This window comes from Phoenix dactylifera, chromosome 16, assembly GCF_051530095.1.
Source record: "Phoenix dactylifera cultivar Ajwa chromosome 16, Ajwa_hap1_PhDact_Kaust_v1.1, whole genome shotgun sequence".
NCBI classification, from domain to species: domain Eukaryota; kingdom Viridiplantae; phylum Streptophyta; class Magnoliopsida; order Arecales; family Arecaceae; genus Phoenix; species Phoenix dactylifera.
Window position 1 is genome coordinate 17,538,702 of NC_143205.1, and position 18,891 is coordinate 17,557,592.

At 44.5% G+C, this 18,891-nt stretch overlaps 1 protein-coding gene across 1 annotated transcript; it reads right to left on the reverse strand.

Annotated features, from left to right (window-relative positions):
- Positions 1-9,261: 9,261 nt before the first annotated feature.
- Positions 9,262-14,906, reverse strand: LOC103701066 (rop guanine nucleotide exchange factor 1-like). The gene is made up of 5 exons (XM_008783018.5): positions 14,439-14,906; positions 14,149-14,265; positions 13,518-14,059; positions 10,316-10,666; positions 9,262-9,964 (listed from the first exon to the last, which is right to left on the reverse strand). Exons 1-5 carry the CDS (start codon positions 14,752-14,754, stop codon positions 9,581-9,583), a joined length of 1,710 nt encoding a protein of 569 aa, XP_008781240.2. The 5' UTR covers positions 14,755-14,906; the 3' UTR covers positions 9,262-9,580.
- Between the last annotated feature and the right edge of the window lie 3,985 nt (positions 14,907-18,891).

The following is an 18,891-nucleotide window of genomic DNA, read 5'->3' on the forward strand; positions in this document are numbered from 1 at the left end:
TAGCTATTATTATAAGCAAATTCTACCAGTGACAGGTGATGATCCCAAGAGCCCCTCATATCAATAGAGCAGGCTCTCAGCATATCCTCTAGAATCTGGATGGTCCTCTCAGACTGTCCATTTGTCTGTGGATGAAAGGCTGTACTGAAGCTAAGGGTGGTCCCCAAAGCTCTGTGCAAGCTGCCCCAGAAATGTGCCACAAACCGGGAATCTCTGTCTGATACAATGGATACTGGAACTCCGTGCAGCCGTACTATCTGCTCGATATATAATTCTGCCAGCTTCTCCAGTGTCATCCCAGTCTTGATTGCCAGAAAATGAGCTGTTTTGGTCAGTCTGTCTACGATCACCCAGACTGAATCATGACCTCTAAGGGTACGAGGTAGTCCTGATACGAAATCCATAGTGATATGCTCCCATTTCCACTCTGGAATCGGCAGAGGCTGTAGCATACCTGCTGGTCTCTGATGCTCAATCTTAACTTGCTGACAAGTTAAGCATTGAGATACATGCTGGGCAATCTCCCTCTTCATGTTATTCCACCAAAACACCGCTTTCAGATCCTTGTACATCTTGGTACTGCCTGGGTGCACTGAATATCCCGTACTGTGAGCACTGAATATCCCGTACTGTGAGCTTCATCCATGATTTCCTTCTTCAGACCAGGATTATCTGGAACACAGACTCTGTTAATAAACCTCAAAGAGCCATCTTCATGTATACGGAAATCTGACTGTGTACCAGACTCGATATCCCTCCTGATCTTCTGGAGTCGAGGGTCATCAACTTGCGCTGCTTTAATTCTATCAATAAGTGTAGGCTGGACTCGCAAGTTTGCCAATTTCATAGTAGCCTCATGTAGATACACCTCTATCTCTGCTCTTCTCAGATCTTCCAGAATATCCTTCTGAGTAGTAATCAAGGCTGCAATATTCCCTGAAGATTTCCGGCTCAGTGCATCTGCTACTACATTTGCCTTTCCAGGGTGATAGTGGATAGTCAGATCATAATCTTTTAACAACTCCAACCACCTCCTCTGTCTCATGTTCAGCTCTTTTTGAGTAAAGAGATATTTCAGGCTTTTATGATCAGTATATACCTGACATGTCTCTCCATACAAATAGTGCCTCCATAACTTCAGAGCAAATACAACTGCTGCAAGCTCGAGATCATGTGTGGGATAGTTTTCTTCATAAGGCTTGAGCTGTCTAGAGGCGTAGGCAATAACTTTTCCATTCTGCATCAGCACACAGCCCAAACCCTTCTTGGAGGCATCACTGTAAATAGTATAATCAACACCCGTGACTGGCAGAGTCAAAATAGGTGCTGACACTAGCCGGCGCTTCAATTCCTCGAAGCTCTTCTCACACTGATCCGACCACTCGAATTTCACTCCTTTGCGAGTGAGTCGAGTCAAGGGTCCAGCAATACTAGAGAAGCCTTCTACAAATCTTCTGTAATAGCCGGCTAATCCAAGAAAACTGCGGATCTCTGATACATTTGTCGGTCTGCTCCAGTCAACTACAGCTTCGATCTTCTTCGGGTCAACCATAATTCCTTCTTTAGATACCACATGTCCCAAGAACATCACCTGATCCAGCCAGAACTGACATTTCTTCAGTTTCCCATACAATTGATTCTGTCTCAAAATTTTCAAAACAATTTTCAAGTGTTGCTCATGCTCAGTATGACTCTTGGAATAGATTAAGATGTCATCAATAAACACAATTACAAATTTGTCCAAGAAAGGTTTAAATACCCTGTTCATCAGATCCATAAATGCAGCTGGAGCATTTGTCAACCCGAAAGGCATCACCAGATACTCATAATGGCCATATCTGGTGCGGAAGGCAGTCTTGGCTATATCAGACTCCTTTATCCTCAACTGATGATATCCAGATCGCAGATCAATCTTTGAAAACACCTGGGCACCCTGAAGCTGATCAAACAAGTCATCAATCCGGGGTAGGAGGTACCTGTTCTTGATAGTCACTTTGTTAATTTCCCGAAAATCAATGCATAGCCTCATACTGCCGTCCTTCTTCCTCACAAATAACACTGGTGCACCCCAAGGAGAGACACTGGGTCGAATGAAACCCAGATCCAATAGCTCCTGCAACTGTTCCTTCAGTTCTTTTAGTTCAGCCGGGGCCATTCTGTAAGGAGGTCTAGATATGGGTGCCGTACCAGGGTTTAGATCAATGGCAAATTCCACCTCTCTAACTGGTGGTAAACCAGGAAGCTCATCAGGAAAAACATCAGGGTATTCCCTGACTACGGGTATGTCTTCAATTTTCTGTTCCGACTGCTCAGAATCCATGACGGCTGCCATATACACAGAGCACCCCTTCCTGAGAGACCGAATACCCTGTAAGGCTGCCACTATCTGAGGGGAGACACACCCTCCATCACCCACAAAATAAAACTCTTCAATGTCAGGGATTCGGAAAGTCACCCGCTTCGAGAAGCAGTCAATGGTAGCGTGATATATAGCTAACCAATCCATACCCAGAATTAAATCAAATTCATGTAAGTCCATGACAATAAGGTCAGCTTTCAAGTCTCTACCCTCTACAATTACTGGGCAAGACTTGCATATCAGTGAGGTGATCATCTTACCCCCAGCTGGGGTACTCACACATAATTCCTTCTCCAAGGGTGAGCAAAATATATCATGCTTATGCACATATGTAGATGAAATAAAAGAGTGTGTGGCCCCTGAGTCGAATAGTGCATATGCATAAGTAGAATGTACTAATAAGGTACCTGTCACTGCCGTGTTGGATGCCTGAGCATCCTGCTGTGTCAGTGCATATACCCGTCCCTGGGTGCGAGACCCTCCTCCTGTCTGCTGTCTGGGAGCGGCTGGCTGAGAAATCTGTGCTGGATCAGGGGGAATCTGCCGCTGAGGAGCCCTAGCGCTCGGTGGCCTCTGCACAAATCCGGCCCGGGGACAACTAGAAATCCTGTGGCCCGGCTGACCACACCCATAACAGACAATAGTCCTAGACTGGGTCTGAGGACACTGAGCCATCTTGTGGCCCTGTTGGCCACATCTGTAACATGCTCCAACCCTGGGCAGTCTCCGGGGACAATCAATGGCCTTGTGTCCAATCTGACTGCAAAAATAACAGGTTCCTGATATCTCCCGGTGCTCTGGTGCAGTCCTCCCAGGTGGAGCTCGCTGTCCTGCTCCGTGACGGATCTGCACGGGTCGGCGTACATGCCGCTCACTATCCGAATCAGAATCTCTGGCCCTCTTCAGCTTCCCTTTATGTGCTTCCTGCGTCTCTTTCCAGATAATCTCCATATTCTTCGCTCTGTCTACAAGATCATCATAGTCGGTCCAATGGACAGCAGCCAAGCCTCGACGCAGGTGGGGTCTCAATCCCTCCTCAAATCTACTCATCCTGGCTACAGGGTCCTGGACGAGGGAGGGCGCAAAACGAGACAGTCTATCGAACTCTGCCTCGTAATCCTCAACTGACATACCCCCCTGAGAGAGACTCAGGAACTCTCTCTCCAACTCTCTGACACGGCTGGACGGAAAATATTTGGAATAAAAAGCCGTCCGAAATCCAGCCCAAGTCACAGTCCCGATATCCTGTATCATGGTCCGCTCCACTGACTCCCACCAGTGGTGTGCCCGGTCCTGGAGCATATAAGTAGCATATCTGACTCTCTCCTCCTCGGTGCATCCCATGGCCCTGAAGGCCTTCTCCATCTCGTCAAGCCAGTGTTCGGCCTCCTGGGGATCTGTGGTTCCCTTGAAGGCCGGAGGAGCCAACTTCCGGAATTCTGCAATGCTCCTCCCCTGATCCGACGAGCTAGCAGAGGGATGCTGTGGCTGTGGGTCCCTCTGCTGTCTGACCAGCCCAATCACCTCCCTGACCAGTTCCAATACTGAGGTCGATCCTCCCGCCTGATCCTGTTCTGGTCGGTCTAAAACTGTCGGAGCAATCTCCTCTTCCTGAACTCGCTCAGCTGGGCGAGGAGTCGCCGGATCATCTCCCATCGTCTCAATCAGACGACGAGGTGGTACACGAGCACGGCGGGGCGGCATCCTGATACAGACATAATACCACAAGTTAGGGTTAAGTCAAAAATCATCCTATGAGTTTACTACCCCACTCTCATTTCCTCACATGTGTCCCTATGCTCCTAGGGTTTTCATTAGTTATTGTTCTTTTGTTCTGATGTCCCTAGTGATCGTTAACCTAAGCTCTGATACCAATAAATCTGTCACGCCCCGAACCCGAACTTAGGCCCGGGACGCGCCAGACGCCGCACACCCGCACGGCGGACCGCACGGGCGTGCAAGGCTGAATAATCAGACACTCAAGTCACAACATCAGATCACAATATCAATACTAAAAATCTATCATTTATGATAATCAAATCAATAATTCAATTTCAAATGTCTCAAATAAAGTTGGTAACATTTATTTACAAGATCAATTACTTATGACAAAATGAATCTAAATCTATCTATGTCCAATGTCATAAGTCCTCTCCTCCCGAATCCCCCATCAATCATCTCCTGCAATTATGTCAAAAACAGGTATGAGCTACAACAGCTCAGTAGGTAACAACATGCATAAAGTCACGATAACATGTATTAAAGCATATGCAATATAACTACAGGTCATGTGCACAAATAAATATGATGATCCGCAAACCAATCCGATACTCAAGTAATATATATATATATACCATCTTAGTCTATCATATCACGCATAACATAATCCACATATCTACCGCATGACTACGGCCACATCACCCAGTGGCATGGTCACACCGAAGTGTCAACACTCTGCTCCAAATGGAGCCCTGCACCGCAGTGCTGCACCCCAGGGTGCCCCAATCTCTGCTCCTCAGAGCATGCTCCGCAGAGCCAAAACACCCCATAGTGCCGGAACTAGCTCCTCATACAAGTCGACAGGGCCAACGTTTCCACCCCATTGGCGGGAATCCTAGACAATAGTCACGCGGTCTCCAAAATCACATCCACAAATTCCAACAATCAAACTTAATATAAACATAAGTTTTCAAAACCAATATATATGCATAATAGATTTTCAGATGATCGATTTACAGTCAAAAACATGCTTCTAAATGATAATACTGCCAAGAATATAAAACATATCAATATGCTGGAAATAATCACACATATGCATAGTACATGTAAATCATACTTTAAGCAAGGTTACCTACCTGGGTTCGCTTAAAAATCCCTGCCACTGATATCACGAACCCCTGATTAAAACACAAACATTAATTATTTAATTAACTAAGAAACATAATTTAAACTATTCCCAATCCCTTAAATTTCTAAGTTTATGGATCTAAGAATGGGCCCCTAAGATCAAACATAGACCCTAAAATCAGGATCCTTTAAACCCAAGTCAATTGTGGCCCAAACAGATTAGGCCCAATTGAACCAAACCGGATAACAGGTCCGGATCAGATTTCGGGCCCAACCCAAACCAGCCCACAGTTCCAATTTGGCCCGACTCAGCCCAACACAGACCCCCAACCCAACCCAGACCAGATCTGATCAGACCATAACAAAACCCATTCACTTAAACTCAGACCCAATCCAATTCAAGAAATGGGTGGAACCGGTTCACGGTCTGATCCACACTACCCAACTCAAGTTCAGGCTAAATCCCATGGTTCAATCGGATCAGGGTCTGTTTGTGTCTGGTTTGAGACCCAAACAGGCAACGGAAATCAAAGCAAGGTATACACCCAGGAAGAAGAAAGAAGAAAAGAAGAAGAAGAAGAAAAAGAAGAAGAAGAAGAAGAGGGGGGGGGGTGTGCCTGGTGGTTCCGGTCGGCCCTCGGCGGTCGACCGTGGTCCTCGGCGGCGGCGCTCGGCCAGCCGCCGTCGACTACCCACTGTCACAAGCGGTGCCGGACGGGAAGAAGAAGAAGAAGAAGAAGAAGAAGAAGAAGAAGAAGAAGGAGAAGAAGAAGAAGAAAGAAGGGAAGAGGGGGGTGGCTGGTGGCTCCGGTCGGCCCTCGGCGGCCGACTGTGGCCCTCGACGGCGGCGCTCGGCCAGCCGCCGTCGGCTACCCCACCTTCACAGGCGGCACCGAACGGGAAGAAGAAGAGAAGAAGGAGAGAGAGAGGAAGAAAAGGGAGGAAAGAGAGGGACCGGGGCTGGGAAGCCCGGCCCCTTGTTCGCCCACCTCCGGCCGAACCCGTTTCGGCCGGATTGACCCCGGCCGGCCACCGTCGGCCGGCCGAATCCCATCAAAAAAAAAAAAACATTTCCAAAACAGGGGATGAAAACCGGTTGCCATCCCTCATTTCTCTCCCCCTTAGATCCATAAAAATAATGAATGGACTGTCTTTCTCACCTCCGGTCGTCGACGGGCGGATCCCCGGCGACGTTGGCGGCTCCGGCGGCGGCGGTGGCTCCGGCAAACCTCTCAAGAAAAGGGAAGAAGATGAGGGGAAAACTCAATTTTTTTTTTTTTTTTTTTTTTTTTAGAGGGATGGGAAGAGGGATGGGCTCGGACGAGGCTCTCAGAGGAGAGAAAGGGCGAGAGAGAGAGAGAGGGAGAGAAATAAATCTGTCACGCCCCGAACCCGAACTTAGGCCCGGGACGCGCCAGACGCCGCACACCCGCACGGCGGACCGCACGGGCGTGCAAGGCTGAATAACCAGACACTCAAGTCACAACATCAGATCACAATATCAATACCAAAAATCTATCATTTATGATAATCAAATCAATAATTCAATTTCAAATGTCTCAAATAAAGTTGGTAACATTTATTTACAAGATCAATTACTTATGACAAAATGAATCTAAATCTATCTATGTCCAATGTCATAAGTCCTCTCCTCCCGAATCCCCCATCAATCATCTCCTGCAATTATGTCAAAAACAGGTATGAGCTACAACAGCTCAGTAGGTAACAACATGCATAAAGTCACGATAACATGTATTAAAGCATATGCAATATAACTACAGGTCATGTGCACAAATAAATATGATAATCCGCAAACCAATCCGATACTCAAGTAATATATATATATATATACCATCTTAGTCTATCATATCACGCATAACATAATCCACATATCTACCGCATGACTACGGCCACATCACCCAGTGGCATGGTCACACCGAAGTGTCAACACTCTGCTCCAAATGGAGCCCTGCACCGCAGTGCTGCACCCCAGGGTGCCCCAATCTCTGCTCCTCAGAGCATGCTCCGCAGAGCCAAAACACCCCATAGTGCCGGAACTAGCTCCTCATACAAGTCGACAGGGCCAACGTTTCCACCCCATTGGCGGGAATCCTAGACAATAGTCACGCGGTCTCCAAAATCACATCCACAAATTCCAACAATCAAACTTAATATAAACATAAGTTTTCAAAACCAATATATATGCATAATAGATTTTCAGATGATCGATTTACAGTCAAAAACATGCTTCTAAATGATAATACTGCCAAGAATATAAAACATATCAATATGCTGGAAATAATCACACATATGCATAGTACATGTAAATCATACTTTAAGCAAGGTTACCTACCTGGGTTCGCTTAAAAATCCCTGCCACTGATATCACGAACCCCTGATTAAAACACAAACATTAATTATTTAATTAACTAAGAAACATAATTTAAACTATTCCCAATCCCTTAAATTTCTAAGTTCATGGATCTAAGAATGGGCCCCTAAGATCAAACATAGACCCTAAAATCAGGATCCTTTAAACCCAAGTCAATTGTGGCCCAAACAGATTAGGCCCAATTGAACCAAACCGGATAACAGGTCCGGATCAGATTTCGGGCCCAACCCAAACCAACCCACAGTTCCAATTTGGCCCGACTCAGCCCAACACAGACCCCCAACCCAACCCAGACCAGATCTGATCAGACCATAACAAAACCCATTCACTTAAACTCAGACCCAACCCAATTCAAGAAATGGGTGGAACCGGTTCACGGTCTGATCCACACTACCCAACTCAAGTTCAGGCTAAATCCCATGGTTCAATCGGATCAGGGTCTGTTTGTGTCTGGTTTGAGACCCAAACAGGCAACGGCAATCAAAGCAAGGTATACACCCAGGAAGAAGAAAGAAGAAAAGAAGAAGAAGAAGAAAAAGAAGAAGAAGAAGAAGAAGAGGGGGGGGGGGGTGCCTGGTGGTTCCGGTCGGCCCTCGGCGGTCGACCGTGGTCCTCGGCGGCGGCGCTCGGCCAGCCGCCGTCGACTACCCACTGTCACAAGCGGTGCCGGACGGGAAGAAGAAGAAGAAGAAGAAGAAGAAGAAGAAGGAGAAGAAGAAGAAGAAAGAAGGGAAGAGGGGGGTGGCTGGTGGCTCCGGTCGGCCCTCGGCGGCCGACTGTGGCCCTCGACGGCGGCGCTCGGCCAGCCGCCGTCGGCTACCCCACCTTCACAGGCGGCACCGAACGGGAAGAAGAAGAGAAGAAGGAGAGAGAGAGGAAGAAAAGGGAGGAAAGAGAGGGACCGGGGCTGGGAAGCCCGGCCCCTTGTTCGCCCACCTCCGGCCGAACCCGTTTCGGCCGGATTGACCCTGGCCGGCCACCGTCGGCCGGCCGAATCCCATCAAAAAAAAAAAAAATTTCCAAAACAGGGGATGAAAACCGGTTGCCATCCCTCATTTCTCTCCCCCTTAGATCCATAAAAATAATGAATGGACTGTCTTTCTCACCTCCGGTCGTCGACGGGCGGATCCCCGGCGACGTTGGCGGCTCCGGCGGCGGCGGTGGCTCCGGCAAACCTCTCAAGAAAAGGGAAGAAGATGAGGGGAAAACTCAAATTTTTTTTTTTTTTTAGAGGGATGGGAAGAGGGATGGGCTCGGACGAGGCTCTCATAGGAGAGAAAGGGCGAGAGAGAGAGAGAGAGAGAGGGAGAGAGGGATAGAGAGGGAGAGGGAAGAGGGGGGCTTGCGGAGATCTCGCTGGCCGTTCGGCCGGCGTGGTCTTCGTGGGCAAACCACGGTGACCCAACTGAAGTCGGCACTCCTTGCCGACTTCAGTTCGGGTCTTCACATGTCACCTGCTAAAATCTATGATTGCACAGTTGGTTCTTATACTCTCTCGGTTAACATCGTGACAGGGTGATCCAGAAAGAAACAAAAGCCATTTTCTGTGGCTTGATACACTGTCGGGTACCTGGGCACATCTTTTCTGCAACTGGAAGTTACATAAAAAAGATGATTCTCTTAAGAGGTACACTTGACGATTACCGAAATGTTAAAAGAGGTATCCTTGAACATCAATTAGATTCCAAATGCAACAACTTTCTTTACAACCAACTGTTCAGTTTCAGTCATAATAGGTAGCACAGACATAAACAAGATGGTCACTTGCAACGGAGAATAAGAAAAACCTGAATCGTGTTTATTTCTATACAGGAACAAGCGGCCAACCTGACAAGCACCAGCTTACGCCTCTTCCTCAATGCTTTCCATTGGATGAATTTTGTACTGGTCCAGCTTTTGCTACGTGCATTTTACTTGATTTGTTTGTTCACAAGTCAGTCCCTTTCAGGGGCATCTCCAGCATCTCTCCTTGCACTCAGGTTTCAGGCATACGACCACACCCTCTCCACCTCACCAGATATGAATTTTCCCTCTTTATCATCGTGCTGTCCTCGGAGGCTGATCTTGCTTAAAGAAGGATGCGCTCTTCCCGGGCTTCCAGTCACTGGAGTGGAAGAACAAAATGTAGGTGTGCCAAATGGAGAGGCATAGGGGGTGTTCTGGATAGAGAAGGGGCTAGGCGAGATCCTTTTCTGAACAGGCAGTCCTCCAAGCCCTCCTCGATTAAATATAGAAACATTTTCTGCAGCTGCACACGTCTTTGTTGCATCATCCACAAAAATGAGATCATCTATCCTTGCCATTATGTTAAATGCCAAACTCTCCATGACCCTTGAGTAACTCTCAAGGATTGATTGCCCGACGTCCTGCAAAACAATTTTAAACAAAACAAAGGAAGATTATGTGCTGTTGGTTAAAATAATCTACTGATAGTCAAAACCCATGCTATTAACTAAGGTAGACATGTCAGCTAGAAGGGATCTCCAAGTAAGACCCATCCAAAATCGGCTGATTGTTTGGATGGTTCAGAGAAAATGCATATGGATTGAGCTGAAGACTGAGAAATTTAGCTTCTGAAACTCCAAGGAAATCTTGTTCCTCTTTCCGCTGATTAGTCATTGTACCATTTAGCATAACAAGATTTTCTGCAGTAAGGACTAATGGTAGAAAATAGATCAGAGAGAATAAATATAGTCCAGAGAGAAAATGAGAACAACCTTATTGTACTGAATCTTGTGCATATCTAAAACAGTCTGCGGGAGACCAGGGTACCGTATTCTCAAGCTCTGCAAAAGACACTCAGCCCGTTGTGCCAGAAACTGACTTCTTTCTGGATCACTTACTAGACCCTTGACCTTCCCACCCCATGATGACTTCTTTGCCTTTGATTGAGGATTTCCTTTTTGGTCTTTTAGCCTCCAAACATGTATGGCTGCCTCAAATCTATTTGCTATTTCCAGAGTATGATGCTCGGATGACAGGTCCAAGCAATCCAGGAGACATTCTGGTGAAAATTGATCAGCCGTTATATACCGGTAGATGATCTCACCTAAACAGGATTTTCCATTCTGCAGGTACATGAGATGGAAAAGGCTCAATCTGGTCAGTAATGAACCCACTTGAACTGCTTGCCAGATACAATCCTCGTTGAAACTTACAAAGATAATTCATAATTTTACGACAATACACTTAATAAATGTTGGTAAGAATAATAAGATAGCAGAAATTTTAGGAAAAAAGCAATTTATCAGCAGGCATGTGTATTTCGTGGCTATCACAAACTTGATCATCAAAAACAATAGCAGCATTCCAAGGTGTTTTTGTCTGCAGAAGTTATAAAATTGCTAGCACACAGTTAATTTCTACTTATTTATGTAAGCAAAGGAGTAATGGCGAGCTTAAAGAAAACCAAGAATCTAAAACTAATGTTCCCTTTCTTTCTTTTTTTTTAAGCAGTTCATAAATAACACAAGGATGTTTCTAAGTCAGTACAGGTCTCAGTTCCCTAGATGTCCATGGTACAACTGTCTGGCTTGCTTTCCACGCTAAAGCTGAATGCGCGCACACAAGAACACACACCCAGACAGGCATCTGCATGCACATGCACATCAATGTATGCAGGCACAATCTCTCATCCACGCAAAAGAGAAAAGAAGAGGTTTAACAGCATTTATCAAAGTTCAGCTCACATCATTTTTGCAGGATAACTTTCTCAAACTGGATACTTTCGTGTGTCTTCTTAGAATCAGACATGCCAAAATTTATCCACATTAAAGCCAAATAATAACAGCAAACATGATGTCTCCTTGATTACTTGGGAAAAAAGATTGCCAATGCATAGCAGAGGAGAAAAAACAGTTAGCAGATACTGTATATAATTAAGAATGCAAACAGCCAACATTCGAACAAGATGGAGAAAGCCGCAAGAAAGAGTTGAATTAGACGTCAACAGAGATAAGGAAAACCAAGATTTTATGAAACCCAGTTTCAGATAGGAGCAAATATGCAAAGAAAAAATGTAATGCGATGGGGATGAACAGTGTTTTTAAATATATAAAAAACAACTAAAATTTCAGAACACAGTGAACATTGAGTTTCATGCCAACTCTCTATAGATGATGATTTTAGGAAACAAAGAACTATTTGCCAATCCACAATAGGGTCTTAAATTGTTCCCTTTCTGACCCATTTGGGTACCCAACTTTTAACTCTAAGGAACAATTGGTGACTTAAATACTGACAAATCAGCAAAAAGCGGGTCTAGATTCAGAAATATTGTAAGGTTTTACTCATGAATGAAGATCATTTAGTGCAATAGGAGTTTCCTGTGGAGGCCATCACACTAAATTCCTCCTTTTCTAATGATATATGATGATTTTGTTTCTCTAACAGACATTAAAGTCTCACCTGTCAGCCATTCTCCCTGTAGCCACAAGAACTGTGACCTTGTTGATTCAATTCTTAACTCCTGCAATGACCATAGAGCCCATAATTTAGTTTTCATGATATTAAGAGCACCAACTAACTGGCTTCCCATCCGGTTCTACAAGATTAAGCGATATTTCAAGTTTTATGCCTTGTATTTCATCAGAAACCTTGAATGGTGCTTTGCATTTTGTCTACTAATTTCACTTACATATTCTACATGTATTTATTTTGGACCTCCGTGCAATTTTTGGTGACTGAAGGGTCCTCATATTGGGGCTTCGCTGGTATTAGGTGCCTTAGCTCACCCTTTAATCCTAATCCATTTACCATTATGGTATGAACGTTATTTGAACTTTTTCAAGGGTTCTTAGCATCTTAGTTGTCCCTTTCGGTGGGGACACACTTTGGTCTGGCCAGTGCATGGCCAGCTTGAGCGACCTGCATTTTGACAAGCTGAACCAAGCAAGTTACTGGCTTACTGTTGAATCGTGCTGAGCTTGGGTCATCACTGTGAACCTGATCACTCTTCTCAACCTAGGTAACACCCCCCCCCCCCCCCCCCAAGGATGCCCACAAAAAAAAGAAGGTATGCATGCATTGAATCATAATCTCGGTGTTAACAAACAAAGGCTGTAGCACAACAAATGAAACTCAGGAGGGTACTTGAATTCCACCCAAGGAGTTTATAGATGTACTCGTTCAATTTCTTAGTTTTCTCTAAATAAAATAAAAACTAGCCATTTCATAAATCCGGTTGGACTGCTACCGGTTGGTCTTGAGTTGAAATCAGCCATAGCATGCCCAGAGGATGACTTGGGCGAACCCTTGTTTGGTTATGACAGTGAACCATGCTAGGATAGGGGTTAGTAGGACTAAGATCGGGCTGGTCTGCCTTGCCCATGGCCTTCATCAGTGTGGACCCATCCAATACCCAGTCCAATCCATCCAATGTCCATGTGTACCTTTTGGAGATTGTTCGCCCATTCTAGGTTACAAAACATTCTTCTAAGATTCTCAGCACACCTAGTTTTTAGCAGTTGGTATTCTCTGTTTCAAGTTCCTCACCTTTCTCTGGAGGCCCTGATACACTTGACTGCCCTTAGTTGCTATTCTTCCTTACGATGATGGTCCACTAGTGGAACAAACACTATGCCTTGATCTGAACCTCAGTAGGACCAAATATCACCAACTAAAAGGTGATCTACAAGTAATATTTGGTTTCAGCCATGGGCATTACTTCTTAATCCATTATTCCTTAATTTCACATGCAGCTTTATCAACACTCATGTCAAGGCAAATCAATACATAGCAAGCATGAAAGGATCGGCTTATCCAAGAATTCCTCTACAAATTTGAATCCAAACGTTCCAAACTAGAAACATGCTTGTTAGCACACTTCATCGAAATTCAGATATATCCAATTGGTTTAACCTATATAGGTTCAAATTAAGCAGATTCAAAATTGTATTATAAGTCATACTTTACATATACCTTTGGCAATGTCTCCAAGTAGACATCAGGGATTTCCATCTCGGCAAGCACCCCACTGTTGATCGCCATCGCCGCCTTGAGTATCTGATTTGCACAATCCCTGCACTGCTGCAACTTCTTCCTTGCATCCTCAGACAGACCAGTTGGCAGGACCCGCGGGCACGGGAGCCACCATTTCTCCTCCTGCCTCATAGACGGCCTCCCAAATGAAGAAGAAGGGTATGTCCCACTTCCATCCTCATCAGCATCGGCAACCAGGATCCCCCTATCGACATACCAGAACTCAGTCTCCCGGAACCCATCCAGCATCGCAAGAAGCATCGCGTCGAGCTTTCTGAGCGCCGGGAGGTTCATGTAGAGATCGGTGCGGGGACGCGGGACCATCACCTCGAAGGTCCCCCCGCCGGGGAATTCTTGGAGAGAAGGGACGAGCTCCACTATGGAATCACTCACACATAAAAGCCATTCCATCTCCCGGCGCCACATTGCCTTCTTCTGTGCTGCCAGCGGCTCCAGCCTCCACAGCTCCCCAAACACAGTAGCTGAACCCAATTTCCCCCCGAAAAAATAATCAACAAAAATCACAAAAAATGAAAAAACAATCGAGGAAAGAAAGAGGAATTTATCTCGCCAGAGAGATTTGTGATGGCATTTGAGATCGCGAGCGCCGTGCAAACCCCTTTTCCACCGCCGGACATGTCTTCGCCAAGAAGAAGCTTAGCAAATCGCTCCTTCATCATCTCCACTTCTGGAGAAAAATTAATCAATTAATTAATAAAAATAAGAGCAGTGACAGCAAAAGTGCAGCGGATCTTCTTCCGGATCTCGAGCTAGACGCAATTATTTTGGTTCTTTTAAACCAAAAAAATGCAAATTGCTCATTTTGAGAGAAGAAAATTAGGGAAAAAATAGACAACGAACCAGAAAAGTCCGTCTTCCGCTTCTCTAGCTTCGCGTCCCAGAACACCACATCCCCACCGGGCAGCAGAGCCCGGGCCGCCACCGCCGCCGCGGTGGCGGCCCGGGGCTTCTCTCCCGCCGCCGCCGCGGCCAGCGGCGAGGACGCGAAGGAGCTGGAAGCCCCGGCAGCCGATGACGAGGCGCCGCCGGCACCGCCGCGGCCGCCGCCGTACCTCCGGCCGGAGAAATCGCTCGAACTCTCTGACTCACTCACGTCCGCGCTCGGGCTGTAGCTCCCGCACCGCTCGTCCGACGCCTCCGACGAGACGCTCCCCATTCCCCCACCCGAAAACCGTAGCACTATAGACCCGATCCAGTTTACCGCCGGCTGCCGGAGATCAGCGATCCTCCCCGCTCGTTTCCTCCATGGACGGCCCGGATCGTATCACGTACAAGCTGGGGCTTCGGACCCCGTCAGTGGGCAAAAGGAGTAAAGGAGTGAAGCTAGAGAGTGGTCAGAGAAGAAGAAGGAGGCGCGAACCAACAGCTGTATCTCTCTAACCCTTTCTCTTATCAGTTTTCAATGAATTCCATCTTTCTTTCTGCCGGAAAAGCAAAAGAGAAGCCGCTTGCAGGCGGCTTCTTTCCTTTCCGTATCACTAACCCGACATGACGCGCTCTTTCTTTAATGTTAAATGGCCTTTTCTTTTTTACTGTTTTGCCCTTGATCCCTTTGGGTGGGGCCCAGTGATACTGTGGCTTGATCATCCGACACGTCAGGAAAAAGGTCCAGGTGGACGTCGGATCTCGGCCTGTCGGATCGCGATGCTTCTGAATGCCGCGCAAGCGGGGCACTGGCAATACGAATATACGATTGTAATATGTAGTACGTTTTGGGTAACTCGTGATCGATGTGGGGACCGTTTTCTGGGAGTGGGGTTTATTTCTGGGCTTGGTATTCGGTGTCCGTGGAGTTTAAAGAGTACGGTCATACGATGCGTGGTGGACTCGTTTGTAGCAGGTTTAGGACGCCCCCGAGGGGCACCCGACAAGGTGGATGCGGACGAAAGGGACGGTTACGCCCTGTTTGCCGTAAGAAAAATGCCACGAAGCCCAATAAGATGACCAAACCATTTCTGTACATGCTTGATAGAAAGAAAAGCAAACCTTAAAAGTTTAAGATTGGAAGAAAGATCTGCTTCTCGATCATCAATAGCTTATATGTTATGCATTGATCAATGGTTGAATAAGAATGAGACAGAATATTTATTTATAAATTATCATCAGGGCCGGCACAATTTTTAGATAATTCAGATGGTTGCCTAAGGCTCCGGTTTAAAAAAGGCCTATTGTAGAAAAAAGCCTCAAAAATAAAACAGTCTTATACCTCTAAATATATTGGCCGCTTCTGACTATCATTCATATTGTAATTGCAAATTTAACCTCCCCAATGCAACTATTAACTGAAGAAGATCTCAGTTCAAGTGAATGATATCAAATACGTTGGTCAAATTCTCCTGGGATAAATCACAGGCCATTTGTGCATGCTGCAGTTTGGTGACGCTGTGGGGCTGCGTATTGTTGCCCCTAGAAATAAGTTTACCACAAAAGAGGAGTAAAGTGACCATTTTGCCCACGATGTGACGCACAAGGCTAAACTAGCTCCGGCGGTAGAGTGAAAACGGCGTACGTGCTTTACCGTGGGACTAGTTCGTACTTTTAGTAACATATAGGGGTAGTTTAGGTAATAAGAATTAAGGCGTGACGGAATCATGGCAGGGAACATTGTGTTGACCGATTCGATAGATTGATGAGCTGTACATTGTAATTCAGATACCGTAGACTCGAAGCATGCCACAATAATTTAGTACGGTCAAAATTATATAAAAATGGGCAGAGGCACGTACTGTGCTTTCTAAAAAAAAATTATTGAACACAATAACTCAATTATATTTAAGAAATGAATGGAGAGCTGATCAGAGTATGATTGCAGGAGGAGAGGGCCTGCTTGACATCATGAGAATGATGCATTAGAGTTAGGTTAGATAACAAAATATTTGGCCGGCTTGTCCAAATCTTGATGCGTTTCCTTGCAAGCTTTGAGTTTGTTGTTATCGTACCCACGTAGGCTGGGATTTTGTTCTCTCGCGTGGTGTCGTTTGTCGCCTTGCAATGGTGATCAAAGGGTTGGGTGAGATAAGAAGGGCTACCTAATCGGTGCTGACCCAATCGTTCGCTCGAGATTGGGATAAGCAGTACTCATATTGTTATTATTATTTATAATACAATATACAATAATCAAAAATAAAAAAGAATATTAGATCATCGCTCTCCATTACGTGTTATTTTGGTTGTATTCTTATTTATAATGCATTTCATCTATCCGGATAAGCCAATGGCTAACCAGTTTAAACCAACCGAAATGCGATGATTGTTACAACCAAAACAATACATGCATTTGTATGGTGACATTATTTTTTGCAAAATAATTTTCTATATCAAATTATATAAAATATCTATATCAATTCTAAACATTAGCATGATTCTGCTCTATCTATATTATGTTGACTGGTACGGCAGAACCATAACAACATAGCATGTCTTTTCTCATAAATTGATTTTTATTATACTCATTTAGCATAAATACATCTATGAAAATTAGAATAACATAGTGCCAGTCTGCCTGGAATTAATAATATAGTTCCAGTTTGATTGGCGAGAATAACATAGCATTTAAAGATAAAACACAGCTTTTGAGCAAATTGATTTGGATAATTATTACACAGTCTCAGAAAATTCTTAGCTCCTACAAGAAGAATAGGAACTAGGAAGAAGACCTGGATTGTTATGTAGTGTCTCCGACGAGAACAAACTAAAGCCAACAGTTAAAACCAGTTTACCAAAAAACTGGTTTAGGTTGAATCTCAAGAAAAAGATAACAGAAATAGTCATCAGTCATTCCCAAAGCCACATGGGGCGCAAGAATCCATGGATTCTGGGCTCTGACTCTTGGTTTATCAACGATTTAATAAGGAGTATTGGCATACTTAGGCAGTGGTTGATGTAAAAAAAAGTGTTGGTACATTGATGACAAGTCTGCCCGGCCTCAATGAGTATTGCGTCTCCCTCTCTCTCCGGAGCTGGAACCATGTCAATTATCCTCCATTTTCCATCGACACACATTTCAGTTTACAAGCTATAGGCAATAGGGTAATGAAAAATGAAAGAAAAAGAGGAGATATATATGATTCGAATTAGGAAAAAAAGCTCATTTGTTATTATATTATAATAATATTATATTACATTGCAGTAATATTATACTATATCATATATTTATATATTAATACGTATTATATTTTATTATAATTTGTTGTATAATACTATGCAATATTTTTTATGGTCATTTTGTCATACCAAAAATACTTTCTCAATTTGTTTACCAAATACATATTAAAATTCTACAACACTTTAGAAATGCAGTTACCAAATATCAAATAACTTTTCATAAAAGCTATACTTCAAAGGATTCTACTTCTGAAAACTCTACTGCCAACAATTCTGTCAAATAAGGCTTAAATGGGATCTGCACAAAGAGTATTCATGAAAGAGGAAGACACTCAGAGAGTCTGGATGATAAGTTCACTAACTTTATGGGGCAGTAAAACTATTTATATCCATATGAAGCCACTTTCCCTCTCTCCTAGAAAAGGCCAAATGCATTCACATGCACGTTAAGAACCGCCTTGATGATTTCCCTCTCACCCTTCCACACACACTCCATGGGGAAGAGTCTCAGAAGCCTACTTAGGACAGAAAGGGACCAAATTCGTAAGGTATTGCTTTATAAGCTCTCAACCATCAGAGATGGTTACGGAGATTCATATGGATATTATCTCTTTAATTTGTAGATGGTTAAAGGTATATGAGATGCGGTACATCTCTTTTTGTCCGTATAAACCTTTATGCACATTTAAATCCTTTAATCTACATCCTATGGAGATTGATTTAGTATATATCCCAAGCGCAAGCCCATAAATAAAACAAAATCCATCTAATTAGATGGATTAATACAATTGAAGTTTTCATAATATTGAATATTGAGACATATACAAGATGGAGAGAAAAATAGTAGTGCTGGATGGGGTTCTAATTTTGTTTTCACGGTGATACTTTTCTCTGACCACCAACACATCATGCTTTGGCTTGCCTTCATAGTAGCATGGGACATGAGCAGGTTTTATTTAAAATAAGCCAATTTACAATTAGCAACTGAAGGATGGTAGAATATTACAAGCAGCTGGTCCATTTTCTCTAACTTTTTCTTTGATTCGATCTTACTAAGTCGAATAAGCATAACAAGGTCGAGTTATCCATGTAAACTTCAGACAAAAGCGGTCGATCATGCTATTGCCTGCGACCAGTCAGTTCCGTAAGGGTGGTCCAACTTTTGCTGGAAGACTTTGAGAGGTTTACA

Excerpts from the sequence above, each read along its gene's own strand:
- LOC103701066 (XM_008783018.5), bottom strand. The coding sequence starts at position 14,754 with ATGGGGAGCGTCTCGTCGGAGGCGTCGGACGAGCGGTGCGGGAGCTAC. Across the intron at positions 14,060-14,148 it reads TGCCATCACAAATCTCTCTG|CTACTGTGTTTGGGGAGCTG; the intron begins GCGAGATAAATT and ends AATTGGGTTCAG. Across the intron at positions 10,667-13,517 it reads ACTTGGAGACATTGCCAAAG|AATGGAAAATCCTGTTTAGG; the intron begins GTATATGTAAAG and ends ATGTACCTGCAG.